This window comes from Numida meleagris, chromosome 6 (assembly GCF_002078875.1).
Source record: "Numida meleagris isolate 19003 breed g44 Domestic line chromosome 6, NumMel1.0, whole genome shotgun sequence".
NCBI classification, from domain to species: domain Eukaryota; kingdom Metazoa; phylum Chordata; class Aves; order Galliformes; family Numididae; genus Numida; species Numida meleagris.
Genome location: NC_034414.1, coordinates 5,753,744 through 5,773,906, shown reverse-complemented (window position 1 = coordinate 5,773,906; position 20,163 = coordinate 5,753,744). Strand labels below are relative to the sequence as shown.

The window sequence follows — 20,163 nt, the reverse complement described above, 5'->3', positions numbered from 1 at the left end:
AAAACATCTTGAGCAGCATCTATAATCCCTCTTTGCCCATTTTTCTTTAAAAGCTGATGTTCTAAACTGTTTTGGAGAATAGGTAAGTTCCTTGTATAGTGAACTTGAATGTAAGCCTATTTGATAATAAGTTCACATCTCCTTGCCAGCTTTTCTGTATTGTTTAAAAGCATTCAACAGATCGCAACAGCCTATAGACACAGGCTGAAGATGACTGTAATAGAATGGTTTGAATCCTCTCTTCTGCTATTCATCACACGTACCTACTAATGACAAATACCTTATGAACACAAACAAAGGAGCAAAAGGAAGGAACAGATATTTAATCCTTGAGTTTCAAATACAAAGCTTGTAAAAACAGCATGCACTGCACAGAGGTGGACGTAGACCTGGATTAGAATTTACTACAAACTTTCTGATAGTGCAAACTGTTTTGTACTGCTGAAAAAGCGGTTGGATGACAAGCATAGCATTTATGCAGTGTGCTTCTACACTATGAGATGCATGAAATACAGCAATTTTCCGACCCATCTTTATCACTCATCTGTGTAAGATAGAGGGCGAAGGAACTTTTTATCTGCTTTGAACAGATCAAAACTGTGCTTAATCTTAGTTTTGCTTAAGTAAGGTCTTGAGAGAGAGCACAGAGATGTGGACATAAAAGAAACACATTTGAAAATTGTTAGAAGAAGACTCTTGATTGGAATATGGGTTATACGCGAAACACAGAACATAGGCAGAGTTGATACTGACCATAAAAATCTCAACAACTTTCAGAGCTTTGTATGGGCAGACATGGTACCAACACAGAGAAATAAGACAGATTAAATAAGAAAGATTAACTGAATCCATTTCAGGTTTTGCATTATGCTAATTCAGAATTAAATAACACAGGTGAGACGTAGTCCAATAAGTAATCTTACAAACAACATGCTTTATTTTGTTTCTTCAATGTAAATTATCATAATACCTACAATTAGTGACAAAAATGAGAACAAAAGCTTCTAATTTTGGAACAGTTGTTTCCCTCTCTCTCTCAGTGGTTGGCCAGTACACCCTCTGAGATTAAAGGTAATGAAAACTAAGAAAACTTCTATGTAATTGCTTCAGTAAAGTTATAGGAAAGAACTGCATCTACATATTTCAGCAGTGAATAATTTTCATTTATTTACTTTGCTTTAGCAAATGAATTGCAAAAGCTTTGGGGAGGCTCAAATTTCCCTGTTCAAAAGTAAATTTCCTTATTTTTAATTAAGGAAACAAAGAATGTAATAATTTAAATTATCTGCCTTCTCAACTGAAAGAATTTCTTTCTGAAGAAAGAATGAATCGTAACCATATGTTAAAAAACAAAACAAAAAACAACTTGTTGATTAACTAGCCTGTATTTCCAAGGATGTTGTTTAACTCTTGCTATCAGCAGAATTGTGTTTATGAAAGAACTAAACAAACTAAATGTTAAAATAAGTACCAGTGTAAAATGTTAAATGTCCAACTGAAAGTGAAGTGCAAAATTCAGGATTAATTCAATCTATTCCCTGAACCATATGCTCGCGTTATCTTTTATTTGGACAGTTTTGTGTTACTTTATATGGCATATATATATATATACATACATGTAAAATATGTATATATACATGTGTATTTTCTGCAAACTCATATGCAATATGGTATCTGCAATGTGTTCTAAAGAATTAGAAAGATGATATTTTGAATTGCTAATTCTATAATTCAGGCCTCCCTACTAATATGCTAGCTAATTTAAACATCTTTATTTTAAACATGAGTTCTCCAAAGCCCTAAGCAAAACTTGCAGTTATATTTTCCTTCCATTCACCAACATCAGCTGTCTCCCAACACTCTCTGCTACTTTCTATAGCAATGGATAACCTCTGTTTCTCTGTAAAGAATGTCAGACACATTTTGGAAGCTATCATCAAAACCTGTCTAAGCATTTCATCCCACTCCGTGAACTTCCCATTGTTTCAGCTCCCACTGCTGATGCAATCAGTCACCACCTCACCCTGCTGTACTATGACTGGGCAGCTAGTGTGTTATGTGCAAAGTTGAAAGCCAGGAAATAGCATGTTTTACCATTCACCTTACTGCAACTTAAATAGGAAAACATTCCCAATCTTTTCTTATGGGTATTGAATAATTTCCTCCTCTAGAATCATGGCAAATATCAATCAGATGCATTGCTCTTACATAATAGTTGGCAAAGAAAAGTTTGAGACAGGGACACTCAGCTATATGCATTTGCTCTTTTATCGCCACAGTGATTTTGTAGGTTTCACACTGAGTATTTTACGCTAGAACAAAACAGAGGTTGAGAGAATAAGAGATAAGTTTCCCGAAGCATTAATGGGAATGTGCAAGCTCCTTCAATACCCTCACGTAACGCCAAAAAAAGTTCCCGCCTTGCACTCAAACACAGAGCAATCCCTTCTTGCACGTGCTGAATGGGAGATGGCACACATTGCAACTGTTGACACCTGAGCAGCTCATCTCAAAGCAGTCACATCCCCACACACCACCAGTGCCATGCAATTAGTCACTCTGGTTCACCTCAACTGTGCTAAGCGTACAGCAGATTAGGAGACATTTGCCTGAAGCTGGTAAATATTTTGGACGCCACAAATGAAAATTTATCTAGGTGTCCAACCATTTTTAATAGCCTTTATTTATTGATTTATTTATTTTGCCAGAGTAATTTACTTTCAACACGTGACATATTAAAGAGATTTTGACATTAAAAAAAAAAAAAAAAAAAAAAAAGGACTTCTAACATCTAAAAATGATTGCTTAGAAATGACCAAGCTCAACAACACAACCTAGGGAAACCCTGGACTCAGCACAAAGGCAGTTAGCACACGGGCCAGCTCAGCTCCATCTGGTGCCGTCTTCTCCCTCGCCACCATACAGAAGGGACCCAGAGCACGTGAAGAACTCTCTCACACCAAAGGAACGCTTATTTCCCCAGTGGCTTTTCCAAAATGCTTTTACCTAAGAACTACTATGCCTTGTTGAACAATGTCTCCTGGATGTACCATGCTCTGACCACTATGCTTTTTTTTTTTTTGGCGCAAGAAACACGTTCGTGCATTACACTGAGACTTAAAGCATCACCAGGGTTACTTGGTTTCATGGCCATATCATTTTTTATCCCAAGACTTTACTCTAAAGAATAATATCCTGAATCATTCTTGCATGAGGTGGTTATGAACTTTATTGTCTCTCAGTAAGCTTCTTAAATATTCCAGCTGCAGCCTGGAAAAGGCAGTCTGCCTTTGGTATTTTGAAGACCAATCGCTTGGGCTCTGCTGCGTGCATTAACTTGGTTAAATGCTTTCTGAGATATTTTACTTAAGTGTAAATGAACAGGAAATATATTTTAATCCTCTTGATTATCTAAGTATATCTGTAATGCGAACTTGTTTCTGATAAAGATCCACAAGCAGAACTAGTAAAAATTGTTTCCCTCCAGATTTGCACTGTAATTTCATCACTATTACCCCAGCTTCTATTTAACCTTTTTTCCACTATTTACACTAAGCTGTATGAGAGAGAGGCATAATACTGTTTGAATGTACATCTATGCTGATGAGAAGCCAACATGCATGCATTCATTAGCCTCGTAGAAGACTAAATGGAATACATAAGTGACTGCTAATGTAGTTTTTCCTTGGGATGTATGGATTCATGTTTCCCAGTACATAAATAAAAAAAAAATTATTTCAAGTAGATCCTTGTAGAGCCATGTTTGGAGAGGAAGAGAGCTTAAAATCAGTTAGTAGGCTCGGGACTGAGGAGAGTTAGCAAAGAACATGCTTAAATAAACCTACTCTATGGACAATATTGAAAAAACTGACACTGAAATGATCCAAACACTTCTTCCTCTTCTCATCATTATTATAACTAGAAATGGAATTAAAGGCCTCCATTCAAATTAAATGCTACTCTTTGTTTCAAGGAAATAGCTCTTTGCAAAACTGACCACGTATAAGCGACAGCGTATGTAAGCAAGAGAAACACAGGTATGTTCTTAAAGATAAAGGCTGGGTGGCTGGCCACATACCGCTCAACTCTTGCATGCTATGAAAGGTTTCCTTATGGTCCCAGAATCACAAAGCATTCATTATTTCTCATTGTTATTAGGAAAGGAAAAATAAAAAGAGTTATGGAAAGGGTGGAGCAGACCAGCAGCCAAACCAGCCCCCAAAGTCAGGGGTCATTTGTCTCAGTTGTAGAGAAATAGAATGGAAGGCAGCACAGCTGGACATGCATGGAGAGCAGTGAAGAACATGGTTTCAACGAGTGACATTTGAAGATGACTGAGCCTGGGCTTTTCCCCATAATATCTGGGTATGGAAGACTGTAAAGCAGGGCTTTAGCACGTCTCTCTGGATCAATCACAAATTACAAACACAAACGTGAGTTTCCAGCAGTCTTATTAAATCATCATTTGTTTGAGAACTAGACTTCTCTATCGTATATAAAAAGCACTTAAAATTCTGCTGAGGTTGTCAGAGGGATGACTCCATTTTGATAATTTCTGAATACAAAAACAATTCAGAATGGTGTCCCTATTTCGGATTAAATCAATCCATATCCTAAAAAATGAAAATCAGAATTTTGGAATAAAAGATTAAAACACTTAAAAGTTACTTCTAAAATCTGGAACTAGAAGTGCTCATTATAAAAAAAAAAAAAAAGACAAAACGAGAGTTAATTCGTCAGCCTGTACTATCTCTGTAGAACCTATTTCTGCTTAAAAATATCTCAGCTCCCGCATCATATAGCTTTGAAAAGCTTTGGGACTGACAATTTTGTGGCATCAGTGTGTCAACTCCTGAGAACTGTTACATTCTCCCAGGCTAAAGAAGACAAGTCTTTCGTAAGGTATACATAAAAACAAAAAAACAAAGCATGTAGCAGTGCATTAGTTAAAATATATTAAAAAAATATATACAACATTTCTTGGGGTCAAATAAAATACATTTGCTATGCAGCATGAAGAGACAGAAGGGAGACAAGTGCTAAAGTTATTAAGTGCAGCGCGGTTGGGGCATCCAGCTGTGTCTAGAACAGAAAAGAAAAAAAAAGAGAGAGAGAAGGAAGTTTTATTCCCAAATTAATTCCTTCCTTTTAAGACAAGGCAACAAACTGTTTATCTAAAGTGCTCATACAAAATGACGACGCAACTACAATATTTTTCCCCACAAAGCAAGATGATGACGGCTTTATTGCAAACATGAAGTAATTTATTTTGTTAATAAATCTTTTATCTGCGTAATGAAGTGATGTACAACCTGCATCTGCTAGCAATCCAGGTCCTTCTGTGTTCACTGCCACATTACTTTGCTAGCCTTGTGTTGGCAGATGCACTAAGAAAAATCAGATTCTAACAGTTTGACCTCTCTCACTTCTTATGTTCTCTAGGGGATAATAAAATCCAAGATACAATCCCACAGCAGTTAATGAAGCTTAACCTCACACCCTCTTAATTACCAATGCATTACACCAACTATAGGCATCATACTCCTCTCTAAGCTATTTTACATTGCTAAAGAAGTACTACTGTGCTATTATTTAGCAACATAATCCAAGCTGTATGTGAAATCCCTCTTATATAAAATCCTTTGATCCTTATGGGTTTTGATAACTGTATAATTAATAGTACTTAAGAATTTTAAACATTATCTATTTATGCAGCAATAAATATGTTGTTCACATGGTTTTATGCAGCTATCTTGCAATGTAACGTTGTCATATGTTTGGCTAAAGAAACATGGGAAATAAGCTGCGATTCACTGTTGATCTCTAATTGCAATGATATTGAAATAGTTTAAACTCCCATGAATTTGAGGCTTTTTCATTATGTTAATTTCCAGTATTTAAAGGACACCAGATGGTAAGTTAGGAAGGGTAAATATTTTCTTTCAATAAGGTATTATATAAATGTCAGTTTAAAGGGCCCTACTCCCAAAAGGGAGGAGGATTCTATTTTGATTGTAAACACTTGTGAAGACAAGGTCTATTGTTAAAGAACACAAATGACTGGATACAGACTTTTTTTTTTCTTTCAGAGGCCCTTGTACCACAATTTATTTCCATCTCCAGGTAAGGTCGTTAGTTCCGCAGAAATTTCACTTTGACATTCGAAAGTACCAGCCGGAAAAAATGAGAATTGCGTGAAGAGGAAAAGGGAGGTAGAATTCCACTGTTTTATGGAATAAAAAAACCGGTTAACTGAAAGTACTCTGAAAGGTTTGTTTTGTTTTAAACGGAGCGAATATATTCTCTGCTTCACATACACAGAAGTTAACCCTATAGCCATGCCATACTACTCTTTGCTATTATTTCCTCCCACTACGGCTTCATTTCACAACACTGAAAACCAGGAATGCATCAGAATATTAGATAATGTTTTCTTACCTCATCGTTTTCTGAAGCAGTTCATGACTGCTTATGTAAAATATAAATGCAACAAAAAGGGGAATGGCAGACTGAGAAAACTAATGTAAAGGCACGAAATAAAATGAAAGTGCCCTCATCCAAAATTCAGCAAACTCTACTGCATTGTATAACGCCCTGGCCTGCAAAGATTTCATACCAAATGACAAACATTATTCATAAACTACTTTAGAGAGAGTGAACTATTGCTTACGGTGCTCAATGGAGCATATCGATTCTACAGATTTACCAAACAGATTTGTAGAATAGTTATTTCACAACACTCAAACCTGAACATTTGCTTATTTTGAAACTACTGTGTTTGCCCTTATGATACATTTAATAGGCAAAGAAAGATCTCTGTTTAAAAATAAGCTTATCATTTCAGTAGTAAGATCGTGAAAGAAAATATCTAAGAGCCAAAGATCGGCAGACAGGAAACCTGAAATGTAAGCCTGGTTCTGGAAAAACCTTTTTATTAGATCGGTCCAAATGTTTGACAAAGACAAAGCTTTACACTTCTGAGAGTTCTCAGAGTGGGTACTCCTTAACGGGATCTCATTCTTTTCAAATGGAAGTGATTTATTTTCCAGCATACCCTTTCACATCCATATAACTTGTGTCAAGTTCCTAGTAGTTTTGTAACACTGAAAATTGGAGTACAACTAATATAATTAAAATATTTGCGTTTAAGCATTTTTTTTTGCATACTTCCTTGTTTTTCTAAATAAACCTGGAAATAACAAGAATATATTTTGCTAAGTTCTTCCTGCACTCATCTTTTCAGTGGGAAAAGAATAAGCGTGCATTTTCTGTTCTTCAGATCAAGTCAGTTTAACCAGGTTGTTGGAGACTGAATTTTTTTGGGCTTTTACAAAAAGCACGCATAAGCAAACTGTTGTATTTGAAGTACACTTTCACTTTTCTTGTTTTAGAAAACGTTTCAGTTTGGGAGGGTTTTTTTTTTTTTTTAAGTAAACCTTTCTGCGAAGTCGTTTGCCCTTTCATTCTTTCTCTCTCTGTTTTTTTTTAGTAAACCATTAGACAAATTTAGAAGTACAATGACACCAGACATATAAGGTAAAGATTGAGTTGGTGATAAACTTCAAGGGGAGATGCAGTACTTGACTGGAAGTCGAATTCTGGGGAATGCATTTCATTTTAAGAAGGCTATCCTGCCTTGCAGAGGTAGGAAAAGCATCCTCTTTATAAGTAGTAGGCTCCTGGGCTATTCCAAAGTAAGATTTTTTGGACTATTAGTCTGGAGGGAAGTGTTCTTTAGCCTCTGTTATCGTATGTGAGCCTCCAAAAAGACAATCTCGAGAGTATAGAAGTACTGTGTAATAAAATTCCATCCTGAGAACAGAAATTCATGCTCGTAAAGAATTTACTGCTGATACCGTAGAAACTCAATTAGTGTACAGAGTGTTTTTCAAATTTTCCACAGGACAAACACAGCTCTAAAGCAGCTCTGGATCTCAGACTTCTAGGTTCCCACTGGAATGGTCATAGATATAGCACTGGCCAGGGTCCTATAGGAAAAACAACTGATTTCATGGTGTGCTCATTTCTGTTTCCCAGCACATATAATGACCAGCAAGACTTCTTCTCAAGACAAACTTTGCAGAGGTTTCAAGGTAACAGCAACTTAACAAACAGCACAGCTCATTATCAATATGAGTCAGTAACTAGGAAATATGATTTTTCCTCATGAAAATCTGAGGTACTCTGTGTCATGTCCAAGGCCTAGACAATGTAATTATTCAGGAAAAATGGCAAAGACGTCCTCATAAAGGCAGTTCAAGCAATTGTACAATTTTAGTGTCAAATCTGAAATAGGAAAAGTGAGAAAAGTACAAAAGCAGCCACTGCATACGACACATTTTTTTTTTGGTCTTTCTCAAAGCTGCCTGGGACCATCATACCTTGGCACTACCACAGAGAAAGGGCACGAAGAACTAAGCTGTCATATTTTTATAACTTCCAGAAGTCAGTTTGGTACTCTGTCTAACTGAGAGTGGATGCAAGCCTGCTCTAATTTTCTCAACGGTGATGTTCAAAAGAATATGCAATCCTCTTGTTTGCTTTTTCTTTCAAAAACGTAACTGCTTAATGTAAGATTTCCTGCGTAATAAACATAACCATATATTAAATTTTGCGTTGCATTGTCAAACACATACACTATATAGAACTTTAAAATAGTTGGTATTTTAAAGTGCTGAATTGAAACGATAACAATACAACCACTAACCACAGTGAAACTAAGGAAACATACAAGAAAAAAACATCTTTTTTATTAGTTTATTTGTTTTTCAGCTTGAGTACATAATTGTTTTTCATAATTTGCTGTCTAAACTTAATAAGATCTGGTACTGAAAATGGAACACTAAGATATAAGATGGCTGAATGTGTATGGGAACTGCTGAGTCACGGCCTGAACCACTGATTGAGCACCTGGAGGAAAGACCCAGTCAGCTCTGGGAGCACAGGTGAAGGCAATTCCCCTGTGTGATCAGAAGGGCTGGAACCTGGCTCCACCCCCCTTAGGCCTCATATAAGGGCTGACTGCCCCTTAGGAAGGTTCTCTTTCTGGAGATCCTTCCTAGGTGGAAGCTTTTCCCTACAAACCTCGAATTTTCTGATACGGGTGAGTGATCTACTTTCCTTCCCTTATAGCACCTTGCTATTATGTCCATTCTTCCATCTCTTCGTAACACCTTTTTCATTGTGTTGGTCTTTCTGATCGCTACAGTATGAAACATAATTATTGAATTAACTGCGCATTTACCGATGCAATCAGTTTCATTTTATGATCGATCACAGAAGTATACTGCACTATTTCTTATATTATAGTCTATTTGATTCCTGCTACTTAAGCTCTTATAGTAAAAAGTTATCCTTTGTTGAAGAGTATAAATTGAACAAAAATGCTCTTAGATGTTTAAAATACTTTCTAAAAACAGCATGTATATAGTTCTGTAGGTTTTACCAGAGGTGTATAATTTTTCAGCATTATGTCTTAATGCCAATTTCCTGAAGGAGCTTTGACTACAAAAGGCATGAATATGTTTTCAAAGGATGATGGATAAATTGGTGGGTGGTAATATAATATATCTTAGGCAGCTGATCAGGGCTTTTTATCCTCTGCTTGTCTTTTACTTATACACAATTTCAAGATAATTATGGTCTGTAAGAATGTCTTTTCCCCTTCCTACTACCAGCAATATTTGTCTTGGTTATAGGTTCAAGAAACTTCCAATCACATCATAAAATTAGAATAGGGCAATTATGGCATCTCAGCAGAGAACTATAAATACAGTGACCACACAATAAAGACATAAGGCAGATAAAGAGTTGTCTTTATGTAAAACAGCTAGAATAAAATAGAATACACTGAATCCATACTTCAATTTTATAAAATAAAAAACAAGCACAAATAGATTGATGTATGTTGAAATCTGTGTTGCCTTTCCAGCATGTAGTCCATTCATTGAAAACAAATTAATTACTAATCTCAATTAAAGAAAAATGCAATCTTATTCTCAACAGTCAGATACATTGTTTTAAGAGCCCGATTTCATTTTTCAGACAGGAGAGGACTTGAAGCACGTGAAGGTCCTCTCTTTTAAAGGTCAAGTAAAGCAATCTCAGGGAGAACTCTGCTTCTATGATTTGGACACCTAACTATGGCCAGTGCCAGTCTTAGACCAACTTTGCCAGGTGATGTCTTTTGAGGCAATACACACTCACTTTTCAAGAAGTGCTTAAGCTTGTCAACTGTGTAAGCACACAGTTTTCTAGTTTGATACCTAGCATATTACAGGATTACTTCACTGAAACAATTTCAAGACAGCAACTCAAAGAAATGAACTCTACTGCATGTTGTCTATTAAGTAAACGAAGTGTTGAGCAGAATACTGCTGTATATGTGAAAACACAAATGGAGGAAGAAAACAAGACCAAATTGTTTTCTTCAACTTTTGTGCTGTAACATTGTCTACCCTTTCAGAATTATTTACAGTAACACGAATGACTATGGAATTATAACAGAGGAATGTAGTTATCAATACCTAATGACAACACTTAAAAATAAGAAGGAGAGCATTCCAAAATAAGACAACAGAGCTCAACAAACAACATCAGACTGATTGACCGAAATCTCTAACTGGTACAAAGATTAAAGTATATAACCGTGTCTGCTGGCAAGCAACAGCAGAATGAACAGGAATTATTAAAATTATGAAAATCTATGAAGAACTTGCTCAAAAGTGAATAGTGAAGAATGAAATCTACATTAGGTGGTTTATTTTAAGACATTTTAATATACTACAGTAAAAATATTAAATTTGATTTTATTTTAATGGGAAAAAACACGCAATGACCACTGTATGGCCAGTCAGTCAATGATGTGATTAACACTTCTTTAAGCACAAACATTATAAAAAAATATGATATTTATTATGCAATTCATAATTCACAATAAAATTTTAACATTTGTTTAGATTATACTATAAAATAATACATGATAAAAATTGAATCCCTAAATGATTTATTTAGGCTGAAGATGGTTGGAAAAAAGGGAAGATTATTCTAACCACGAGCATATAATTTCATTAGGAATATATGTTTACATGAATACTGAAGATAATATTGAACAGATGAGGCACAGAATCTATGATCACCAGGCAGTGAAAATGAGAAGTAACCATTTTGACCAGAAATAGTCTCTGAATAATCTTTAAAAAAAAAAAAAGCCCGACTACACTTGATGCAGAAGTAATCAGCAAATTACATATTACCTTTGGTATCGAAAAGAAGCATTAGAAAGATAGAAAATATTTAATGAAATTTTCTAATATTACCCCCATACTTGAGTATTTTTTCTAGTGTCGGTGAGGACTGTTTCCCTTATAATGGAAAGTATCAGTGTTTGATTAGGAGCTCACTGAATTCTGTAAGGAACGTCTCTATACAACCCGATTCAAAGACAACCACATTGCCCAGTGTAAAAAAGCCAGTCAGAATGCCAAGTATGAATTAAGGAGGTTGTACTTCAAGATGTTAAATGCTATTTTTCCTTTCTATAGGAGACTGCAAAAAATCTCTGTGCAAATTGTATGCTGTTACTACATAAACTTGATGAATTTAAATAAATTATTAAGAGATAAGAACTTGACTAGTTAAAAGCTAAAAGTCTTCACCTTTAAGATGTTGGCAGGAGGGTCCTGAGCAGAAGCAACAAACAAGTCATGTCCACAGACAACTCCCTCAGCGAGAAAATATTTGAGCAACAGGTTGGAGTAAACACTGTATTTATCTTCCTCTGTGGAAAAAAGAATGTTTGTAAACAAGAAATTCCAACCAAATAACCAGAACACACAAACAGCAGAACGAAGACACCCAGCTGTATTGTTAGGACGTTATAAAAAGCCTATGTAATGTAGATTTGAGACAGTAAGTACAATGTGAATAGAAAGTTTAAAAAGTAGCACTTGATAATACTGTATTTGTAATATTTCAAGAGAAGTAATTCTTAATCACCTGGCTGATTCTGTGAAATGGGTGACATATAGCAATAGTGCTATTTTCATAATAAGCTCTCCCACTGTCTCAACCAATCTTTCTGAAATCATGGTTCAGTTGCAAGGGCTTTTGTTCATTTGTAAAAATGTGGTAGTACTTACATTCTTAATGCTTAAAGTGTTAATAAACTTACTTAGAATATAAATTTATTATTAGGCTTGTAAAGCTTACTACTTAGTTCACCAAATGAAATATTAAAAAAATAAAAAATATCCAACAAATCTGTGTAATTCAAGTCTTCAAAACAAAATTTTCAACTATTCACAGTCAGTGTCATTTTTGAAAAGGTATCCAGAGCAGAAACATGAACACATTGAAAAAAAAATAGAAGCTTATTGTTAAAGAGGTGAGACAATAACAGTTAACACGTTGTGAATACTACCCTAATGAAATCAACATGCGAAATCCCACTGACTTCAGGAAGGCAAACATTTCTTTCAGTGCTTCTTTGCTGCAAGTTAACTATCAGAAATTATCAGTATTAGGAAGTCTTTGAGCTGCCTACAATGAAAATTTTATCATAAAAATGTGGGAGAAGTGAACGAGTAAACAACTTCTGAAATCCAAACTGTCCCTTAATTTTCTGTTTTCTTGGGTAATATAAACAATGGTAATATTAACAGCTAGCACAAAATATTCCTGACTGTACAATAACCTGATAAATTGCCTAGTAAAACTGTAGATCATGCCAATTAGAAAGATTTTCTTTATGTGGAACCAACAGTACTCCATGCTTTGCATGATATGGAAAAAATTTCCTTGCTATTAGAAATTATATACAAAAATATTAAAAGAAAAGCAATTAAAATCAAAAGTAAAGGCTGAGAATGAGTGAGATTCCACTCATTCAACGTCATAAAAATAGTTAAGTAAATGATGCTTAATATGCACCAGAATGGTATGATCTGAAGTTAAGCAGTCAAAACCAAAAAGAACAAAACAACACATGAAGTGGGATGGGGGAAAGGAATGAAGACGTATTTTTGAAAAGGAGAAAGACCATAAAAGCAATAAGAAAACTTCAGAAGAAATCACTGAAAAATAGCATTTTGCTGCTGCATTTCTGCTACCATGTACAAGCACTGACACTTTCAATAGTTAGAATAACAAGAGAAAGACATTGACAACTACAAGCGGCTGATGGATCCAGCTTATTGTAGGCCGAGGGTTTCAAGAACTCAGACTGTATTAAGCATCTTTGAGACTGCTAGCCTGCTCCCAGGCCAGATTTGCCTTCTAGTCTACTTCCACTAACACACTTAAATAAAAGTAACACATGTATCTTACTAAAAATAATCTATGGAAAATAGTGACATCAGTTCTGTGAAAAGTACACTACTCACAAATTATTACTATTGTTCCCTGTTTGTTTCATGGGTGCTGATTTCCAAAGGCATCACAGAATTACAAACTGCAATTTCTTGGAAAGTTTAGAGCTCTTAATTAAATATTTCATACAGCTTAAGCTAGCTTGCAAAAAACTCATTAATAGTGTTACTGCAGAACTCTCTTCCTAGTAACTTGGCTCCATACGTTGTACCATGACCTGATGATGCAGATCCCTTTATGAGACTAGATGGAGACAAAAGACTTGCTTGAGATAGGGGAAAAAAAATGAAGCAAATAGATGCAGGAGTATTAGTCTTGTCAAATTTATCGAATTTGCAGATCTTAAATTGCTTCACATGGAAATAAAAACATATCTGAAGTAATTCTCCTTTCTAACTGAAGTCCAGGAACAGAAATGGTTCCTGCCCCAGAAGACAGTGGCTTGCTTTACAGCTATTCCTGCTTCAATTGCTTACTGCAGTATAATTGATGTTATTTACAGTATATTGTCTTCCATGTGCCAATCCCTCCATCTATGAAGCTCTCAGATTTATAGGGGACTTTGGCTCTCAAATTGAGTGGCAGTATGATATCTACTTAAAATAAAAAAAAGTCTGAGCTACCTGTGGAAGAAGGCACCAAGCCCCCCCTATAATCACAACACTGCAGTAGATGTCAGTGGACGCAACAGTGTTAGACCTCCTTCCCTTGGAACAGAAGACAAAAAAAACACGGATCAGGTGTTCTGGAAGAATCCTCACCTGTAACGTTTACTACATCTTTGATGGATCAAATATCTTGATTTGATAATTTTCATTTACAGCCTAGAGCTCACCTTTATCAGTTGGAGCACAGAAACACTGAGTTGAATTGAATACAGACAAGATTTAACTCATTTAATGGAGAGTAAGCCAATATCACATTTAGTTCACGCGTGTTATGCTTTGGATGTGAGTGTGCAACTGCATAAAGTCTTTCTGGTTCATTGTTTCTAATATTAATTGTTCCTTAGACAGTAAAAACATACTCAGTGCTGAGCCAAACATGAGACAGAAATTCCATAAACTTGGGTAAATCTAAGAAATCACACTGTGCATTGCTGATTATGTAACTCAACTAACAAGGAATAAGGCTGTAGTAGTTAAGAATAATGTTTAAACTAATTTTATTTTAAATGCTGAACATTTAAACTATAAGAATGAAGTGACAGGGAATGGGGGTGTAAATCCTTACACTGACTTGTCCTTATAATTAATTCTGTTGAGAGATAGATTGATTTGTAATATAACAGGACTAAGGAGGTTCTTACACAGATACACCTTTCCAGACCACTTCTGCAAAGCAATGAGGAATTTTCAATTTATCCAATTAAAAACATTTCCATTTGGTGTGAGGGAACATCAGTTAAGCATTATCTTTAGTTGTTTTACAGTGATTTTCATAACAATGAACTTAAGAGGAAAAGCAGGAAAATAAACTATCAGGGAGTGATCTAAATATAAAACACCTTATGGTCTGCTACAGTACTCAAAGGATTAAATGTGTCTCAGAAAGCCTTTACAAACAGTGTATCTTGAATTGTTGAAGTCAATGCATCTGTAAGAATCCCTCAGTTCTTCAATTTGTCACAAAGAGGATGGCTTTTTATTGATTCATTTCTAGGTCACTAAACTTTTGCGGTATTCAAAAGATCTAAAGTGCACCCATATGGGGCTTTTCTGGTAGCATCCATTGTGCCCTGGCTTCAATAGTTACGTTACTATTCAAAACCATAGGGGTACAGCTTTCTTTTTATAAATAAACAAACAAATCATTTAGCACAGGTATTTCAGAAGCTCACTGATTATTTTTGTAGATAATTCTGGTGAAATATTTACGAGTGTTTTTGTTTGCTGATAACTCTTGCTCTTACTATTTGACGGCTAGGATACATTCACAGCAGTTACCTTTATTCTTCCAGAACTACGCCCATATCCAAAAGAACTAACTCCATTCTACACACGTAGGAACCAACACTTAAGTGCATTTCAATCAGCCAGGAAACTTAAGACAAGCCCAAATCCTTATTCTTAGTCCCCATACTAAAGAGCTGTCCCACCAGCAGCTTTCATTGTGAAGTTCACTTTCTAGCTAACAAGGCGCGTAGACAAATGAGACTCGTGCAGCTGCAGACTCTTTCCTGGGCCCAGTCACCGCAAGTCACACACCAGCCCACAGCTTTCTCTGATTCTTTTTTGAACAAAGAGTATTCTGCAGCTAAGTAGCAGGTGAGTAACTAGTGAAGCGTAAAACTATACAAGGAAAAGAGATTATTTACCTAGAAGTTATGCATATTGTCTACAGGACAAAACCTCTCCTGATGGTACAGATAAGAACACAAGTAAAATAGTGTATTGTGACCATTATGCAGTGGCCTCTTTCCACAACAACTTGCTTTCACAGCCAAAACAGATGTCAAGGAAAAGCAGTACTGCCAGTAGCAGCACAATGAATTCCAGTATACAACCACGTAGAAAATAAAGGAGAAAGACCAATTCTTATTTATGGCTCATCTTACTCCTATGCTGCACAGGTTACTGAACACTTCAGAGACTTCCTCAGCACCTTTGTGCACAGACTGCCTTGTACTGCTCAGAGGGATTGGTGGGTCATGGAATTAGATACAAAATCTTAGGGCAGGGAGTTCAGTGAGAGCACAGAAAACAAAGAGAAGGTATGAGAGAGGAAAGGCAACTAAAATATCACATAATGATCGAAATTTACATCTAAATATGTAGCATTAAGAACTAAAAAGTCTCTAGCCCTAAGCAATCCCCCTCCACCAGAAGTGTTCCTGTTCCAAGGGTGGGATGGAGAAGAAGCACCAGAACTTGGAGAGGAACAAAGAGCCATGAATAATATTCACTGTAAGATACCACAGGTGTAGAAATCCTATTTATAACATCTACTAAATGTCTGCATATTGGCATGAAGGTCTTTGAAAAACTCCAGAGATCATTTGTACCTTAATTACTTAAGACGATGAGAGCTATAAATGGAAAAAAATAAGACTGCAGCACTGTAATGTACAGATAGTTTTTTGTTTTTTTTTATTATCCACTGCACAAAGCCAGACAGGTTGCCCTGAAGCTGCCAGAAGCCTGTCATAGCCTATCAGTATTGATCATCTTTCCCCAGATAGTTGTATGCTACGGTACTGTGACCTAAGGTGAGTCTTTGTGAAGCGATGAAACATTTCTCCAAATTGCTGCAGGTTACGAGATGCGATTATTTTAATCATCTGAAATTCCATTTAAAAGATACTTTGCTAATGTCCACATTTACAAAGCTTGAGGGGATATACTCTGTGTCACTTGCATTTAATTAGCACATGCCAAAAGTGAGTTGTCAAGCATCCAAGTCATGATATTTGGCATTTGGCCATACTTCAGAAAGGTAAATTCTGATAACTTGTATTTTGTATAATTATCTTCAGCAAATCACTGTTTTGTACCTCTCTGGAGATAATCTTCTTCAATTTTAAAAAGATGATAAGTTCTGTTATACTGACAAGTGAGGAGAGCTCCTACCAGTGAGGCTGAATAGCAAGTCTAACAAAAATAAGAGTAGCTAATTAAAGTAGCTAAGACTGCTTCAAGGTCCAGACTGAACAGGTACAGACCTGCTTTTAACTAAACAACGTTAACATTTTATAACTGACCTCAGCTACTAACAAAAACCCTCCCACTGATAATCTTTAAAACATTTAGCCATCAATGACCTTGTCGAGGCTGCAGCATCTTCAAGGTATGTAGAAAGGGGGTCTTACGGAGGACCCAGGGCAGATCTATCTGAGCCCACGGTCCCTCACTACACAAAGCTTATTATACAAACAAGGCTGATATGTATAAAAACAAAATAACGTTGTTCTGAAAAGTCCTCTTAGGGGTGGTGACGTATAACAGGTCTAAGTACCTCAGGCAGTGGGAGGAAAGCAGTGTGCTTTATGAGCAGTCGTATTATTTGTTTTGGTATGAAAGGGGAGACTTCTGGAAAGCAAATCTTCTGGAGCACTTAAAGGCAAGACAGCAAACAAGTGGTTGCACATTCATGTGAAACAACTTGACAGTGTTCAAATTTCATTTCACTTAAGAGTCAGGACGGCTGTTTTATCGCTTCTTAGAAACCCTGGTACAGTAATTCCTGTTGAAATTGAAGTATTGGTTAAAAAGGAACACCTCACTGTGTAAAACAAATAAACAGGAAGTTTCAGGTTCCGCCACAATCTTGAGTGAGATAACCATGTACTCTCTAATTTGTTGATAAATACAAGACTGTCAAAAGAACATACTATAGAATTAAGTCCAACTGGAAATCATGATGCTCGTTATTATGATTTAAATTGAAGAAAATTGAGCTCTTATTTCAAACAATATTTTAGTCTTATCAAGTAACCTGTGCCATTACTACGTCTCCAGAATACAACAGATAAAATAAATATTTTAATATCCCGAATCTACTATTATATGGTTAAATTAACCAAGATAATGTGTCAAATAATGAAGATGAGCATTTAATTTGCAAAGGAAACTAAGCTAAAAGTAATGCAATTTATTCTCGCCTTAGAGAATGTTGAAGGGAAGGAGAAGAATTTAACCTTTTAATAACACTTGGAGTACAACACAGAAAGATCTTCCTAGGAGGTTTATCACTGACAGCTTCAATCCTGTATAATATTAAGCTTGCCTAGACTAATCTCATGACAGACTTTTTTTGTATATTGACAGGATATTCTAACAATGCAGTTACAATTCTACCTGCACCATCTTTAAAAATTAGTCTAAAAGTTTTTAGACTAATGAGTCATGAATAAATATAGTTCTCCCTTCAAAGCTTTTGGTATATAATTATATGTTTCAAAATAATATATGGAAAGTTTTATTTGGGGGGAAAAAAAAAGTGTTCAAAGCTTCAAGAGAAATTCTCCTTCGTGTTTCATTAATGACAGATCATAAATACACAGCAATGCACTCCGAGGGAAAAAAAAATCCAGGTAAGAATCCTATCATTTTCAAATCACCGTGTCTCATCTTTCTCATGAGGACAAAAAAAACCTCATTCTCTTTGTATTCATTTTGTTTGGAGCCATGGCTACCTAACCCCATGCTCAACAGTAGCCAAAGGCAGATATTTAAGAAGAGGAGAGGTAATAACTGAACAAGCAAATATGATGCTTCACCCAAGCAGTTATTCAGCTTCCCACTGTGGCTCAAGGACTTCCTAAGCTGAACGTGGTATCCACGCAGTTAGTAAGCTGTCTTTTCTATGCAGTTGACTAACTTCCCACTGAGACCATGATTTTTTTTTTAAATGTCCTCAACACACCATGGTGAGGTATATCACCACTTAAATGCATATTGTGTGAAGAACCTCCACCTTCTTTTGTTTGATTCTATAGTTGGTAGGTTCATTTGATAACACCCAGTTCTAGTGGTGAGACAGTAAATATTATGAGAAAATAAAACCAAGTTTCATGATTAGCGATTACAGAAAAATATGACAGGTTCTGTCTTTTTCTTCTTCCATCTCTTAACCATAGCAAGACTGCGGCTCTTCTCGATCTGTGTAGGAAAAGTAAGATCTTCACTGACAGCAGTAAGACATAAAATTTCTATTATTTCTCCTGAATTCAGAGAATTGTGGATTAAAATTTCATGAGAAAATTTAACTTAATTAGTATTCTGTGTGCCACGGAAGGCCAAACGCTCTCTTCTGCCAGCCTGGATGGGGCTTTGAGCAACATGGTCCAGTGGGAGGTGTCCCTGCCTATAGCAGGGGGGTTGGAACTAGGTGAACTTAATGGTCCCTTCCAACCCAAACCGTTCTGTGATTCTAGTTTTGAATCCTTTGCAATCCTTATCTTCCTCTTTGTGCTGGCTCAGGTACTCATCTCATACTTTAGTTAGCCAACTTGGGTCACTAAGCCAAGGAAAAAGTCTCAGCTTTTCGGCAGCTGGGTTGGTTTTCTTCCACCTTAGAGAGCTGAATCAGCTCAGCAAGGAACTCGTAAGCACTAGTGCCAGCTCAAGGAACAACAGGATGACGTGGCCAAGAATAGGGAGAGGAATTTGGACAACTTTCTTCCTTTTTACTTGAAAATCGAGATTTTCTATGATACACTACAACAGCAACACCTGTCTTTAAACAGCCTCTAGTGATAGATAAAATGTAGAACTAAGAATTAGGCTTAATGTAACAAGCCATAATTAGAGAAAGTAACTTGCTCACTGGGAAACAGAAAATGCTGTTCCACTTCTAGTGGAGGGTCACGTAAGCCCCACACAGTTAAGTTCTCAGGAAAAGATTATATGTAAAGCTTCACATATGATGAAGAGCATCATTTCCATGTAGGTTATGTGCTTCTGGAAGTGAATCCCAGCCAACCATTATTTTTTCCCCTTGACCTTAAACCAAATCTACACTTGCCTTCAAGTTGTACACCAGAAGACCAGTGTTGCAAAAAAAAAAAAAAAAAAAGGAGTTTGAGAATAAATGGTTAATCATCAGTTCACTAGCTTTATTTAGCTGTGGCTGTTACACTTCAGTTGAGGAACCTGGGAAGCGTTTCTTGGCCTACATTCCCACACTTACCCTGGGGATATGAAGACAGGATATATGCACACAACTGTCCTCTTCCCCTTTGATACACCTTGACCTAAACAGAAAGGAAACCTGGGCATCTCAGCTGCAGTTGAGAAAGGTAGCAGTTTTGATATAGTCTGCTAAGGGAAATTTTTTGAAACTGGTTTAATCATC

At 36.1% G+C, this 20,163-nt stretch overlaps 1 protein-coding gene across 2 annotated transcripts in view; it reads right to left on the bottom strand.

The window, feature by feature from the left end:
- Positions 1-20,163, bottom strand: part of ELP4 (elongator acetyltransferase complex subunit 4) — a 130,450-nt gene that overhangs the window by 105,024 nt on the left and 5,263 nt on the right. For both annotated transcript variants that reach the window (XR_002440504.1, XM_021402963.1), the window contains exon 3: positions 11,658-11,779. Coding sequence is in view for 1 of the 2 variants with exons in the window: in XM_021402963.1 (XP_021258638.1) it covers positions 11,658-11,779 (122 nt within the window). In the remaining variant the exon portion in view is untranslated. The remainder of the gene's footprint in view (positions 1-11,657; positions 11,780-20,163) is intronic.